General features: G+C 38.7%; 1 protein-coding gene across 1 annotated transcript in view; it reads right to left on the bottom strand.

The window, feature by feature from the left end:
* Positions 1–1,568: 1,568 nt before the first annotated feature.
* Positions 1,569–16,580, bottom strand: part of PPP2R5A (protein phosphatase 2 regulatory subunit B'alpha) — a 45,187-nt gene continuing 30,175 nt past the window's right edge. Inside the window, exons 5-13 of the mRNA XM_005441896.4 lie at positions 14,630–14,760; positions 14,361–14,420; positions 13,127–13,235; positions 10,947–11,000; positions 6,931–6,981; positions 5,880–5,999; positions 5,666–5,793; positions 3,601–3,702; positions 1,569–2,801 (exon numbers count right to left, since the gene is read on the bottom strand). Of these exons, the coding sequence (XP_005441953.1) occupies positions 2,669–2,801; positions 3,601–3,702; positions 5,666–5,793; positions 5,880–5,999; positions 6,931–6,981; positions 10,947–11,000; positions 13,127–13,235; positions 14,361–14,420; positions 14,630–14,760 (888 nt within the window). The 3' untranslated portion in view covers positions 1,569–2,668. The remainder of the gene's footprint in view (positions 2,802–3,600; positions 3,703–5,665; positions 5,794–5,879; positions 6,000–6,930; positions 6,982–10,946; positions 11,001–13,126; positions 13,236–14,360; positions 14,421–14,629; positions 14,761–16,580) is intronic.

The raw sequence follows: 16,580 nt of genomic DNA, 5'->3' as shown, positions 1-16,580 counted from the left end.
AAACACTGTGACAGCTACTTCATCCCTAGGTGCTGGTAGGGGGGGGAAGGGGACAGAGCTCCAGGAGGGGGAATAAAACCTCCTATGCTTAGACCATCTGTGTCAAGAAAACCCCTGTTGGTGTTGCTACATCAGAGCCTATGCTGTAGGAAAGCACTGCACCGACCTCCCTGACCAGCTTGTGTTCCTTTGCTTTCCCAAACACGCTGCTGAGGGCCTGTGCTACGGGTCAGACAGACAGCTGAGCTTGCCCGGCTCCTCACTGTCAAAGAAACACCAAGTGTTCCTGTAACAAATACTATTACAGCAGCTATTTCTTGGATTTTACAAAAATGTTTAGAAACAATTTGATCAGGTATTGATGCATCCCACTGCCTTTTCTGTTCTTTGTTTGCTAATGAGGTCAGAGAAGCCCCAGCCACGCGGTGACTAGGACATATGGTTAAATAAAGGATGAGCCCCTTTCTGCAGTATTTTTCTGTACTTTTAAAAAATAAATTCCCATAGTAGTAAAGTTCAGTCACTACATCTCAGCTATCAAGATTTTCTGTTTTATAAGGAAATGTTACTGGAACAGGCCAGCTGATTCCAGCCAAGAAACCTTTCTTTTATATACCTACTTATAGGAGTTATTCTATTAGCAAGCGTTACACACTTTGAAACGGCCTCTTACAAGCTACTCTATTTTTGTTATTTACTTTTGATGTCCGTATTTGTAAAATTTTGAACAATATATAACAATTAAAAAATGCCAGTAGCTGTTGTTTGTACTACTGCAAGATAAGTTAAGATTCCCCGTGTTTGTATGAACTTCTTTTAGACTGCAGGACAGCTGAAGATACTTCACATCTCAACTTCAGGGTTTTATTCTATGGAAAAAAAGGCACTGAAGTACTAAACTGAGGTAAACTCTGTCCACAGGACAGTTATCTCCTGCCCTGAGCTGGTAAAGTGCACCCTTGCAGGCCCCAGGGTGTTTAACATCTGGCTTCAGGATTTCAAAGCAGCACCATGAAAAGTAAAGGATTTGTTCCCCCCCCCAAATTTTGGGTAGCCACCCACCACGACAGAGTCTACAGCTGATTATATAGTCTTTTTATATAAACACTGACATGCAGAAAATAGCAACTAACTAGTTTTGATCACACATGACTATGGGAAGTATAAACCTCTTTAGGCAGCATTATTCCTGTTTTCCGTGGAACACAACTACTTAAGAGACAAAAATGAAGTTAACGATAGAAGTGTAGCAAAGTCAACTCGCAAAGTGCAGTAGCTTTTTCCCCTGAAAACTGAGTAACGTCAGTAAACCAGCCAAGCAGTGGGTAGGAACAGCCCAGGACACCTGCCTCAGCTGTCCTCACCACCACCACCACCGCAGAGCGGGACAAAGCCATCCACCCTACTCACCAAAACAGAACCCCAGCAGCCTGTGCCTCAGCCACATCGGCCACTCAGCAAAAAGCCACAGGTTACTCGGGGATTTGTGCAGTTAGCAGGTTGTTCGTAGAAGCCATTCTAATCCTCCTGGTCTTTATAAACACAAAGATGTGATATACAGCACTAAATACAAACATAAAGACTTTATTGAATGCTGCTCAATTCCCCAAAGATCTTTCATTACAAAAGTTCTCCACACAACTGCAATTAAAGAGACTGGAATGGTACTCTGATAAAAGATGTGAAAAATACTTGATCAAGCAAACAGACAAGACTTCTATTGTCAGCTTTCCACCTTTAAGAAGCAGGCTGCATTGTCTTTAAAGAAAACAAGGAACTATTTACTGACATCCTTTCCTCCTTACTTAAAAAAACAACAGCGCTATTTTGGTCTCATTTTTCAGTCCATGAGATGCTAAAACTAATGCAAAAACATCCAGGATAGTCTCTCGGAGACCTGCACTACTCTGCAGGGAGTCCTTGGGCTGCTGAGGAGCATCATTGATGGGCTCTCCAGAGGAAGCTCCATCCTCAGCTGTAGCAGGAGGAAATCTCTACCTAGCCCAGGGCCAAGAGGCAGCGAGAATGGGGTAGAGGCACTCGCCACACGGTGGGTCAGACACATGGACCACCCCAACCTGTTCAAGCTGACTTTCTCTCCCTCCTTTGCCTCATTCTAATGTAAGCATTAACAAATCTAAATCTGAATCCAATCAGGAATTCAAGGACAGCACCGTATCCCAGTTCCTTTCAGTGCTGTAAGGGGCACATACTGAGTATCTCAAGTTACGGGTAACGTACCTTGGTTTTATTTGAGAAAATACAGCACAACTAGAAGCCTTTTCTATCATCTTAACCAAAGTATGCATCGATGTGAAAAGCACATATAAAACAAGGAAAAAAGTGTACATAGCAAACTATACCACCTATGTGCAACACAATCAAAAATTCAAGTCATAATTCTCACCACTCCCGTAATTATTTCACTCATTAAGGATAATTCAGTTCTATGAAACATTGGAAGTGACAGTATCAATAATTAGACAAATTTACAATATGCTGTGGTAATGACATCACTTAACTGCTGTATTTAAATTCAAACCTTTACATTTGCCGGAGAAAAAAATTGGCTGTTTCTGTTATACTGATGAGGTTTCTTTTGCAAATCATTATATATTTCAAAAGGGTACAAAAAAGTATGTCTGCCGAGTACAGGTGGTCATTTCTTTTATTTGGCACTTGTATTGTGTGCATTTAGCACATTGTGAGTGCTGTTCTGCTTTTCTGCCATAGCCTTCTTAAGCTTTAACTCCTCTAGCTTTCTCCACAACTCTTCACGTTCCAATTCTTTCTTTTTCTCTCTGTAGAAAAGAGTGAAGTATCAATTTCAGATGTGTTTTAAGCACAATGTGGAGACTCAGTTACTTAACAACCATGATTTACATCAAGTAATTCCTCTTTTAAGTTTTTCTCCAAAGCTAGTTACAGAGGCAGGTAGTTTCCTCTGTTAAAAAACGAGCATACAAATTGGGAATGGTTAGTGGTAAAACTGTAACTTTGCTCCAGCAAACTCAGACAATGGCTGCAGCGTGGCTTTGCACAGATGACTGCAAGTCTAAGGAGGCTCTTTATCACATGCAGACACATCAAGGCAACTAAGCATCTTTGGGGGAGAAAAGCACAACGACTGAGAGGAGACTTGGCACGTGGTCTCAGCTGGCCTGGGAGAACCTACGCCTGCCTCCCTTATCCCACCTGTACTGCTCAGTAGGTTAGAATGAGAGAGGTTTTAGCTGAGCTGTGAAGTGTTCTCCAGCTCAGCTCTCTTCACACAACACGCCCTGAAGCAGCGGTCAGCACCAGGAGGCCCTTCATGGCAGCAGCTGATCCTGGTTTTACCACACAGGAGAGGGCGAGCTGCCTGCCCAGGCAGGATGGATGGGAGCTGGGGCCTTCCTGCCCCCTCCCCGGGCTCCCGCTCCCACCACACCACAGACACACACCTGGGCAGGTGGCTCCGCTCAAGTGACACCCAGCAGCAAGTATCTGATGAGCAGTTCCACCAGAGAACCCCACAGCCACAATTAAGTTTTGTTTCTTTTCAGCTGGTACATTTTGGGTATGTATTCATCAACATGCATTTGGGGGAAGAATCAGTACCTTTGCCTTTCTGCTTTATACGAGCTTGTAAGTTCATCAAAAAGCTTGCCATTCATTTCCATCAGGGTTTTCAGCACGTTATATACCAGTGCCACAATAGTGCTAGAAAAGAAAGAACACAACCATTAGAATTAAGACACAACATTAATTTCAGTGAACAAGCGTTCATTCTCTTTTTTTGGACTCTGAGCTTAATCAAGATACAACTGTAAGGCCAGTGAGTTTGACACAAAATCCTTTACTATAATTTCCTCTGTGAATTAATAAAAACCGTATCTAAACATTTTTTGAAATGGCTCTTTAACCATAAATTCCTGACTTTTGTAATGGCATAGGATATAATTATTAGTACTGTGGCTGTACTATAAAGCCATTCAATTACGTTAACGTTTAACAAACGTGAGTTTTAAACAACAATTTTGTAATACTTGAGTAATGAAATACGGGAGTCCAGAAAAATAAAACTTCTGGCTAACAGCTTCAAGCCAGGGCAGAAGAATGCAGCAGAGGAACCACAGGTGCATGGTTTAATACAGCTACTAAAAGCTCTACCAGAACGTTTTTGGGCAGCAGGTAGCGTTGCTGCATGTGCCCCGTTAGAGAACATCAGGTGATGGTTTCCGGTACCTTCGTTTCTTTAGGAAACTGAAGAGCTTGAGCAACACTAGCTGTGTCTTACATGGCTGGCTCTGTTTCTACATTAGGCACCGCTATTCTTTTTGTGAAAGCATTCCTATTTCAGTAAGTTAACTTATACATTGTAGCGTTTATCTCCTTTAAACACACTCTTCATAATTATATGAAGAAATGCAAAAACAGCAATCAAATGAAACATTAAGAAAGTGCCTATCATGAAGCTGATGACTAATCAAAAAAGTAGGTAAACTGTCTTTGCCCTCACTAGCAGTTCACCTTCACAAAGCAGTACTGGTTGTAAGGCTGCAGAGCAGGGGTGCCATGCAGTCTTGTGACCTTGGAAAAGGAGGGAAAGAAAAAAAAAATCTTAAGGTGGTAACAGAAGGGCCAGGTTTGCCTTTTCAGTACGCTCTGTTCTGGCCCTAGGAAACCTCCCAGCTATTCAGAGGGCTTACGCTCAAACTGCACAGTACCCGCAGCCTGTCTGCACACTTTCTTCTTTTGAACAGTGGCTTTCACGTGGTTTGAAGACAAAAGCTTATTCAGGGTTTTGGTTTTCCAAGAGGAAAAGCTTGATTTTGAGCAAGTTAAGTCTGGGTCGGACAGCCAGATGGATGTAAGTGCGTCTGCCCTCCAAAGCAGATTAAAACCAAAGGGTCAGACTTTCTTCCCCAAACTTCCTTGCCCTCAAGGTATACAATTATCCTGTGTCTTTCACTTCATAAAGAGCAACTTCTGCCTGCAGCTAGGGAAAGAGCAACATCCTTCAGATTTGTTGAGGTCCCAAGTATATTAATGCTCCAAGAACTAGTTCTCCAAAATTTATATTGTCTTAGCTGATACATTTGCAACTAGAAACACCACCTAGATAAAGTAATTTCAGAGCCTCTAAGAGCTTGAAACGGGACATCTGATGCACTTCAGAGTTGTGGGAGGCTCCTGCCTACCCTGGCTTTTGCCTCTACAAGCTTTACATTCTGCAGATAGACTTGCAACTCAGTTTGAGATGCTGGACACAAGCAAATTCTGCAATAACTACTTATGAAGACACTGACAGAATTTTGTTCATCTAAAGTAGTAAAGGACAGCAAAGCATAAGTACAGCAAAAGCATCCCCTGGAAATTGTTTTGGTCTCAGTAGCATCAATTTGGATTTTTAACGCACGCACAGGATCAAACGTGATTACAGTATGAAGACCATCATGCAGTTTCCTCATACTTTTTCAATAAATTCCAGGTCTCAATCATAACAATGCAGAGCAGTGAAAGCATGATGCAGCTTAAAACTATGTCAATTTTAGCACCCTTAAATCAGATTAAAACAATGAAATTAAGTAAAAATGAAGTCACATTTACAAACTTACAATCCAGGCTTGAAACCATGGACAATTTATTTATGGTACTATAGATAAAGTTAAACATTACATACGGATTCCAGTGTTCTTTGGAGATCTTGTATAAACTGGCAAACATGATTGGTAGAATTTTATCAATGTTCTCCTCAATCAGGCTAAGAATATATTCATTATTCCAGAAATACAAAGCTCTTTCTGCAACCTGAAACACAACGTTTAGGGGTCAGCAGCCAAAGAATTACTACGAATTTTTTTAACATTGGTGGTGGTTTTCTTTAATATTCTTACCTGAAAATGTGAACTTGATACACACTTGGATATTTGCTTAAATAAAGGCTCTTCTATTTTTTTGAATTGTGTTGGTTCTATTACATCTAAGATTTCTTCAATTTCACCTAAAAACATGACCTGTTTGTGTAAAAGAAATATATCAAAAAGTATGAGAATGTTTTATATCGCCACTGTAAACAAACGAGACACAGCTTATACATTAGTCATGAATCCCACAAAGAACACTGTATGTCATTACATTGCATTAGACATCCACATTTTTTTGCAGCCTGGAAGAAGTCAGGGAGTTTTGGATTTCTTCTTTTGTGTAACTGCTCTAAACACTTCACAGAACTGCTCCTGCAGAATATGGTTTTTTACTGTTAAGAAGAATGCTAGAGCTTTTTAATTCTTCAGGAATGGCTGCAGCAATTACCATTATGCAAGATCTCCAAAGTAGCTTTTGAAGTGATAAACAGTTAACTCCCGTTTTAAATTACAACCAGCAGAACACTGGGTAGGTGGCAGAGAAAAATTTACCACCACTCACAAATGGGGTCAACAGTATTAAAGGGACCCCACTTTTAAAGAGCTGTCGGGTGGGATCTGGGGGCATAAATCAAACTCCTGATTTTTAAACTCTTTTTAACTACATCAAAGAAACCAGAAAAAAAAAAGAATTTTCCAAGCCATTTAAAGTTATTTTTATACTTTGGAAAAAGAACGTATGTATGCTTTACCAGGCGCAGATGCTGAGCTTGTGTCACACTGTAGATAACTACCTCCAGCCTGGCCTATACTAAAATACTTTTCACCTCAGAAAATAGTGTTTCTATACAGTACCTTAATTGAATACAACTTTCAATATGGTTTTAACATAGTAATGCCGTAGGAAGAACAGACATACAAAACGACTGCACTGAGTTGCACCACAAAGATGAGCGCCCCAAGAAGCTTGAACTGCAAGTTTTTTGCAAGATCTCTTGAACAGCACAGCTGAGGTACAGCACGTGAACCTGCCACACCACATGTCACATCACAGCAGACATCAAAAACAGACAAGACCAACCTCTTTCTGACTGCAAGTTTTTGGCCAAAATTTGAGCAGTCCTCTGATTACCTATATTGAAAACACAAACAAATTAAAGCAGAACAAGTTTCTATTACATATTTGATAAGACTAAAAAAGTACTAGTTTTGCTTTTCTTTATCCAGAGGTTCAATGAAAACTGAATACAGCTAAATGTAGTTCCACTGAAAATAAACTGTGCTGTCTCATTTAAATACTTATCTTGTTTAGGTCAGCAGAATAATTTAGACCCTCACAAGTCTTTGCTTACTGTTCACACTCCGCTCCCATCCCAGTACATGGATGAATTGATAGGATGCTGATAACAATTTGATTTTGTAGCTAGATTTCCCAGAATATGTCTTTCTACTTATCCACACTTCGGGGAGCACCTGTCTCAGCATCAAGGTTTGAAGCCTGAAAGCAAGCGATACAGGCTGACTGCACAAATGGCTGTACAGGGGAGCCGTGGCCTCTACCACTTTCTCTTAAATTCTAGAATTTGAAATGTCAAAGACTGGAAACTTAAAAAGAAAAATGAAGGGAAAATATATTCCAGTATCTACATTGGAAACTGCCTTACACAAGGACTGGGGAAAAAAAACCTTCAGGAAGCTTAATTAGAAAGTATGCTCCTCAGGAGGAAAGGGGGGAACACAACAAACAAAGGCTGGAGGCCTGTTTCCTAGAAACAAACATCTGACATGGCATCTAAATTACAAAATTAATGCTGGCTAAAAAAAAAAAAAAAGCTGTAACTATGTTTTAGAAGCAAAAACATTCTCCAAGCCTTGTAACTTTCATTTTGAGGAAAGGACCTCTATTTTTATGAAAAAAAAGCACCTAACTGATCACACCCAACTGCAGAACTTAGTCAACTATTTGAACAGAATAGTTCTATTCAACTTCCATGTTTGGTTTCTGCCATGTTATTTTTTCCCCCCCAGCTTCCCAACTGTCTTATTCACAACTATGTGTACTATCAGAAGTGACTTTCCAAAGAAAAAGTTAATATGATTTTAAGTGCCCACAAGTCTGTATCCTAGGATACTCACATATCCTGCCACTACAAAACTGAACGTCACTTCAAATGACACTGAGCAAATGCAGAAACCTCAGGCAGCTGGTAAAGGCCTATGCTCAAATCTATGGAAACAAAGCAGGTTACAAGGGAAGAACAGATTCCTTACCGCGCCTTGTCCGTACAGTTCTGCCGAGCAGGCTGAAATACCAACACCAGCACCTGACACCTGCTGAAGGAGCAGGGCCCTGGCCAGCTTTGTCGCCTGGCCCGCAGAGGCTGAGCTCCCTCCCCAAACTGCTCGGCTGCTGCTGACCTGGCCTCCTTGCTGCCTCCGCGGACAGAGAAGAGGAGCTGGGGCAGATGGCACAGTGAGGGGGGAGGAGAAACTTTGTGCTCCTCCATTTCACTGCAATTACCTGACCTGGCAGTCCTTTGCACCCTTGCTTCTCTCCACTATCAATGAGTCAAACTTGCGTTAAATAATTACACTTGCTTCTCTAGATTCATAATTTAGTCTGTGTAAGTACACTTTAAATCTAGGGCCATTTTCTGTTAATTAGCTCATGACTAACTCCGTTATGTACTGTTGAGATTTTGTATTTTGAAAGAACAAACCAAATGTTTAGAGGTGCAATAGCTTACGCTGCCGACACCTTCCCTTCCCCCAGAACAATGCAAGTAAGCAAAAAAATTTCAGACAGGCACATTTGCTGAAGAAAAGCTGTGAGAACCTAGCACACACCCCTAACTGGGGCATGCATTTGGTGGTCTTGAAAACATAAAACTGATTCAGCTGGAAGAGTCCAACTTCCAGCACTTGTAAGGGTGCTGAGTACATTACACGTTCTCAACTTGATAAAGAAATAATCTGTTCTAACAGTGCAGACCTCAACAAGATACCTATTCTTTGCTCCTCAGAAAGAATATCAGTTTCCATCTTGTCTGTGCTTTCATATGAAAGAGCTGATACATGTACATTGATGTGCAAAGATTTTATTCAAAGAAATACTCAACATGAAGCAGATCTGAAATCTTGCTGCTTTTACTATACGAAACACTTAAGATAAATCCAAGCTACAAAATTCCCATACTTACTACATACTGACTTACAACAGCAGGTAGCTGCTAGAAAACTTATCTTGCATACAAGGACTGCATTTTTAGCCTGATTTCTTCAATGTAAAGGCCACTGCACTTAGCAGGGTTAGGTAACAAACCCTTCTTGTCAGCTCTGCAAACATCACAGGACTGACCTAAGGCAGACTACCATAGTTACAAGAGCTCAGATTGAATGTCCTCTAAATTGACCCTGAGTGACAATTCCTGCCAGAAAAATAACAGTAAGGTACTCGTGAAGAGCGCCTTCTGATGGAGTTCTTAAAATATTACTTGACCTAAAGCCAAAAAAAAATTTCAAATGCTATCTCATCAGTTGCCCCAAACTTTAACATTTATTTTTCAAGCGTCTCAGAAAGTTTCTTAAAGCTTCACTTCTTACTTTTTACTCCTTTATAAAGCAAATTTTACCATACGCTCAGAGTAATGACCAAAGCACGTACAGGCAATGACTCTGCACTGAGTTCTTCTACCTTCTCCATTCCGAATTCATCTTTACTGATGACGAGACAACCAGAACTGTATATACTATAGTCCAGATGAAGTCTCGGAATTGCACTATGTCACTCCCACTTCAAAAACCCTGCCTTCTTTACTTCAAAGTTTGGGTTTGGATCCAGCATCATAGTTCTGTAAATTCATATCCGGAAGTTCTAACTTTGTCATGTTGTTACTTCACTCAATCACTTGCAGGGCTCTATGCAACATTACACGTTTTCTGTTCACTTGTCAGCTTTAACTGTCAAAATGCCTAGGTGGTTTTATCACTTGGCTAAAGGAATAAGGCCTAAGCAGTTCCTTTCTCCTCGCCCTATCCCAACAAAATAAGCTTATTGACCGATGTAGCTGTCAACACTGCAGTTCAGGGGGAAAGAAGATGCTTCAAGCAGACAAAGCAAGTTTACAGACGGTCAGGCCAACCACCTTCCACCATCTACAGAGAAACTGGTCTTCTACAAGGAACATCAATACTTAAGCTGTGCAGAAAACAAGCTTCCACTGAAAGACTGGTAAAGATCCATATTGTTTCTACAAAGCTGTTTATCTGCTTTCTTTATAGAAAAAATTAGGTTTTGTGTAAGCTCTTCATTTTTTTTGTCACAAAAAAGTATAAACTATTATAAATATCAGCAAACCGTAACAGAAAGATTTCTGATTGTCCAGCTAAAACCAGCTCCTGTTCTAGCTAGCCTGACATGAATCTCTGTCCCCATGAGCCACTGCACTGCCCTGAGCCTGCATTCTTCTTTATGGGCATTGCCAAAGCCCTTGCACGAAGCACTGCAACCCCCTTTTTTAGCTGAGCTGTCAATATGTATCATGGGAGATTCAGTCAGGCAAAAGCCACTGATGCCTGAAGCACCTGTATCATAGCTGCCAAGAGGCACCCCAGTAAATTAAGAGACAGAACAGAAACATCACATTTGGAATTTCAGAGTTCTTCCTGTCTAAATAAAGTGTTGTTATTCTTTCCAACTTTTATTTTGGGATTGTTTATTCCCTAAAATATTTCAGCTTTATGCAGTGGCTAGGCACAAGCCATCAGCACCAAAAATACTAAAATGTTAGTTCTTAGCAGGAAGGAATACATGTTGTTACACACTTTCTCGCATGAGGTAATTTGCATGGTATCAGTGGTTCAAACTGTTACTTAAATTTGTGCTCTATCTTGGTCACAGATTAAGAGATAACTGCCCTTTCAAACCCAGAATTTTCTTAACAACTGTTCTGGATTTAAATTAATTTTTCCCAAAAAATACCTATGGATCATTAATCAAGACAGCACAGATAGCACTGCTATACAATTCTAACAAGTTACACTGAAATATTCACTTGAAATTAAAAATAGAAAAACATTCAGCTGAAGAACACTTACAGGCTCTGTTAAAGTTGTATCTTTTTCCAGGAACTGTACAACACAATAGGCGAGCTAGAATGTAAGTCATATGACTATTTAGTTTAAACAGACATTGTTTAGACATTGCAGCATAACTAAATATCACAATTTATAATGGAAGCACTTCAGATTGGGGGGGTGGGGTGGAGGGAACCCAACCCAAAACACCCCTAACACAGCCATTTCAAATTCTTCCAAACTAAACAAAACTGTAATTAAAGCAGCAAGATATACAGGCCTGCTCTATCTTATAAAAACTTCCTGTATATCAAAAATCATCTTTTTTTTCATCCTAGAAGAAAATTGCTTTTAAACTTGACAAAGTTTAAAATCAAGAGATCAGGCAACATCTGTCCAGCTGAGTGTCCTGTCCCCAGCAACGGCCAACAACAAATGCCCGTGGAAGAGTGTATGAAGTGGGGGAAGTATAATGTGATTAAATCACCAGCATGCTCTCCCAGACTAGTGATTTCCGTCCAGGGATCTTCTCAGGCCAAAATGTAACATTATACGGTCTATAATTACTTATTGTTTAGTTACTTAGGACATAGTTAACTAACTGAACAACCATACCTCTGCCCAGTACAGAAACCATACAATAATATTATTACTAAAGTAGTTACATTCCTAGATTCCATTAAGACTGATTTTAAGAAGTCACACTATTTTTCTTCTCACACTATAAAGCCAAGACAAAAATAATGTACATTTCAATACTTGGAATGCTTGAATACAAGCGTCCTCTTTCCATTGTTGTTGTTGTTTTTTTTTAATCTGTCATCCCAAAGCAGATAATTACAAAGCTGCTAATTGCAATGGGTCTAATTTATTTCTTTTACCCTTAGGCTAAGGATGCATATGTGTAGATTAAAAAAAAAAAAAAAGTCACACATTAATCTCATAAAATCCCATTATATATATGTTGTACAGTAATGCTTTATTGTTCAAAGACACAAAGACTCAAACTGAATTCAGCTTTAAGACTTCCAACTTTTAAGAGTAGGCTAAACTTGTGCTGTAAGAGCAGCCAGGCCTCTCCGGATCGCAAAGCAGATACAGTGTGGGTTTACACCTGCCGGTTAGTGTGAAACCAGAAACACAGACTGCTGAAACTGCATGTGGCACTAGTGGTTTATGGAGCGACAGATGAGTAGCCTGGTCAGCAAACCAAATGCTACTTCCAGGTACACAGTACAGCCGAATTAACAGGACCTTTTCAGGTACCGATGAACCACATTGAACGTATCATCCAGAAAAAAGGATATCTTGCTGTACTGACCTACCAGAGACACCTTTGGCAAGTGACCAGTCCCTTTCGTATCACTGACATGACCACAGAGCAGCCTATTGCATAGCAATAAACCACAAAGACAAGTGATCTAATTAAGTTAAAACTTTATATGAGAACTAGGAATTAACTGAGCTTTTTACTTGATCCTGCTTGTAGACTAGTCATAATGATTTCACTTTAATTAGAAACGCATTTCCGTGTATCTTTAGTCTCTAAGGAGCTGTATTAGTGAGCTAAGTTAACAAAGCAAGTTTTTAATTAGCCACAGCAGAATTACTTGCAAGTCTGCATCAAATGTAGTCAATACTCAAGTGCCATATGTCTAGAAAGTATATACATTATTCCTCAAATAAAATGCTGAATGTGCAACGTGTAAGAATGGAAGTCAAATTAAGAACTGCAGCATTCTGACAGCTACTATACATATCTGCCATTTGTATCCAACATTCTCCACCCTTCCCCATCACTAGTATGGTTTTAGAAATAAAAAAACCACACTTCTGGAGAGTACCTGGCCATACTCAAGGTTCCTTTATGCACAGCACTTAGGTTACATAAAGGAAGTGATTAACAGCACAAGGTCCTAAGATTAAATGAAGCTTAAAGTGTGACAAGACTAGCAAGCAAAAAAGCTTCTCACTTAGGTGACATGACTTCAATGCACTGTTATATTCTTTTACTTTTAATATGTGCTAATTATCTCAAAATTAACATTTAGACATCAGATCTGTAAGATCTTTAAAGCAGGAGTGACTGAATTTGCAAATGTTTTGGAATATTGATATTACGGCGCATACTGCTTCAAGTTTCATTAGTTTCAAATGCAAATACAAAAACCCCCACCACTTAAAAATAGGCAAAAGCTTACCTGTGCATGAAACAAAGCTAATCCCTTTGCAGTATGCATGGGAATCAGAACTTTCATAAGGAACTGTTTGTGTTCTGCTTTCAGTGGCAGTGCAAAACCATTGATAATACTGAAAACATGAATAAGCAGGGTTTATTTTTATTAAAAAATATTTTTTCCTAGCAAGACAAGAATTTCTCTAAATTCAAGAGACATTCAATTCAGTTTCTAAAACTGTTTTCATAAAATAGCTCTATACATGCACAACCTTTAAAGTGTTGGTATAAGAGTTTAGACTCTTGGCAGGAATACCAGAGAACCATAGTAGATGGCCTGAAGTATTTTTATCATGACTTCCCTTAAAGTAGAATCATCTACAGGAAGTCTTGCTGTCTAATTGTAAAGCTTAGACACATGCATCAGGAAGCTGATCCATTTCATCCACAATCACTAGCAACTTGCAGAGAAAAAAAATAGATGGCATGTAATTTTGAACTATTTTAACAGCAGTTTGTTTCTGTAGGGAAAGGTTGTTCAACAGTCTCAAAACAAATGTTCAAAGTTATTAATTTATCTCACTGATTCAGTAATCTTGTTTTTAAGAGCTGATGAGTCGTACAGACAAAAGTCCTTCAGGAAGAGGCTGGGGTTTTTTCCTCCCCTCTACATTTTAGATAAGTCTGAGAAAATAATGCTATCCCTTTGACTTGATTTTCATGAAAATTGGTTCCACAATAGTTTCATAGTGTTTGGATTTTCAGTTAAGACCAGTAATATTTATAAAATCTTCTATTGTGAAATGTATGTGACAGTTTTGGAAAACCAGGAAAATACTACCACAAAAAAGTTAAAAATTAAAATTAGTGAAATAACGTCATAAAAGATAACCAAAACACCCAAGCACTTACAAGGCTTTCCTGAATAGAATTTAAAGAAAACCAGCCTAATGAAGATTAAAGCATTTCATTCAGCATGAGGGCATAAGTTAACACTCATTTTCTGAATCAAATAAGTCATCTATCAGATATAAGATAAGCAAGAGTAGGTATTACTGACAAACAAGGACCTTTGAGAAATATTTTGCCAGTCATCTTTAAAACTTGCACCGAATTGGTATTCATATGGTAACCCAGGCAGTTATTAGATTATATCAGTGACTGCACGTCATCACTCATTTCTTTTCCCCTCCATTCCCAAAGCAAGAAAGCTAAAGCAAGCACCCACAATAACATTTTTTCTGTCAGATCAAACTTACCTTCCTAATATCTCGAGAAGTTCAGCAACACCATTGAAGTGCTCTGTTTCATATATAAACCTGTTACAAAAAAAAAAAAGACAACCCTCAGAAATCAAAACAGAGGATTACAGATCCCAAAGAAATAACCTGTAATAAGCTTTAAATATTTGAAAGCCAGATCACAGATCAAACCCAGTTTTTTTTATTTCAAGAATAAATCACTGCAGACCCAGACCATATAGGCAAGATAAATTATTCCTCAACCTAGTCACACACACAGAGCATACCTGAGGAAAATGTTGTTAATCTGTTTCCTGATGAATGCTCTTAAACCAAGGAATTTTCCATAAATTCTATGAAGAACGGTCTTCAGGAAATCACGTTCTCGAGGGTCTTCACTATCAAAGAGCTCCAATAACTTTAAAAATTAAATTGAAATTTATTACTTTTGAAAGACTTAGTTTGTTGTGTTACTAACCAATTCAAATTTTATCTTTAATCTACAAGTTTAAATCAGAAAAATTAGAATCAGTTTAGCCAAAAATTTTATTTGGATGTCAACATTGTATTTTCAAAATTGGATTTTAAATAAAGCTGATAACTTAAAAAAAACCCCACAAAACAGCCGCTTCATTCCCTTCAAATGTCTGTGTGCAATAGATAAAGCCATTCCAACAACTATTACAATAACAAAATAAGAATGAGATTATCAAACCTTTAGCTAAGTGATTTACACTTGGTCTTTAAGAAATTAGAATGAATCAAAGCTGTGTCAGATATCTACAATTTCTTAATTAAAAACTTGTACTGCTCATCCCAAAAAAGCTACTTGTGTCTTGAAGGTTAAGCAAAAGCATTCCTTTACAAGAAATTTCACTAAAATTAATGATTTTATATGGAGGAGGTCTTAAATTAAGCATAAGATATGTAATAATAACTGACTCTCTGCTAATATAGACTAAATGCCACAATAAGCTAGCAAGATTTTCCACACATTTTTTTCCTTGTAGAAAGTTTTCCAAGGATACAGAAAACACCCTACTCACCTGAAGACATCAAAAGATATTCCAACCCCACTGGACCATGATTTTAGTAGTTTTTTTCCCTGCACATCCAATTGAGAGCGTATTCAGAAATGCTAACTGTGCTAAACAAGTCAGTAACTTTGCTCAAGCAGTCGCTACAGCTCCTGCTCAGTCCAGGTCTGTAAGCTTAGGTACGTCTACACCAAAGAGCATATGGGACGGGAAAGAGCTGTTCAGGAACTCGTTCAGGCTCATTTCATTTTTATATTTAGAAGGAATTTCTCAGGGTCACTACTCCACTTTCTTTCCACATATAGCTAGCTGTTCATTGCATTGTCTTTCTCGTACTGGAGAGGAAGATCAAGTGAAATGTCAGGAATTGAAACTCTGCAACGTGGCACTTAAGAACCATGGGTCAATTAGTAAATTTGGTACCCACAGCCAATAGTTCAGCAGCAGCTTCAGGCCTGAATTTTGTTGGAAAAATAGAATAAAACAGAGAAGAAGGAAACACCTATAAACAAGAACAGTAAAACCAAAGAAGTGGAAATTAAATGCAGTCACTGAAGGTGGGGAGGGAAAACATCCAGCTATGTTTTTCCTTTTCATTGCTGCACTGTGATAGCCTGCCAGCACTTGCTCTTCAAATACTGAGCTTTTCCTTGACAAACAAGTGTTTTGACATGGTAAAAAACTGAGTTAACCTTGGACAAAAATTGTTATGGTGTCCTACAGCCTAATTCCTTGAAAAGTTATATTTAATATGGTATCTCACTTCACTTTCTTGCTCATAGTTATTTTGCATGGTGAAGCACGATTTTCCTATGTGCTTTCTTACTAGATTTTCCTTCTGTGTTTAACACACAATAGTAAAGAGAATGACCCTGTCCAGTCACGTTAGCAGATGTTGGAACATGTTTCATGTACAATAAGTACAGGAACTTTTTACAGGAAAAAGTTCGCTTTAAGTTTTCCCATGATAAATCTATGAAAAAATAAAAGCATTACAAAAGTTTAATTAGCACATTTGACTGATCTGAAGTTACTGACTGGAAGTTACAAATCATTAAAAACACAAATTGTACTTAAAAATGACAAATATTTTGCGTTGCAAAGCACTGAGGTTGATAGTGGAAAACAGTGTTTCTGAAGTTACTAATTACATATAGCCTGACTGGTGTGATGTGCTATTTATTTAGTGTTTGGCAGAAAT

The sequence above is a fragment of the Falco cherrug genome, chromosome 13, assembly GCF_023634085.1.
Source record: "Falco cherrug isolate bFalChe1 chromosome 13, bFalChe1.pri, whole genome shotgun sequence".
NCBI classification, from domain to species: domain Eukaryota; kingdom Metazoa; phylum Chordata; class Aves; order Falconiformes; family Falconidae; genus Falco; species Falco cherrug.
The sequence above is the reverse complement of the archived record's forward strand: the minus strand, read 5'-3'. Positions and strand labels throughout refer to the sequence as shown.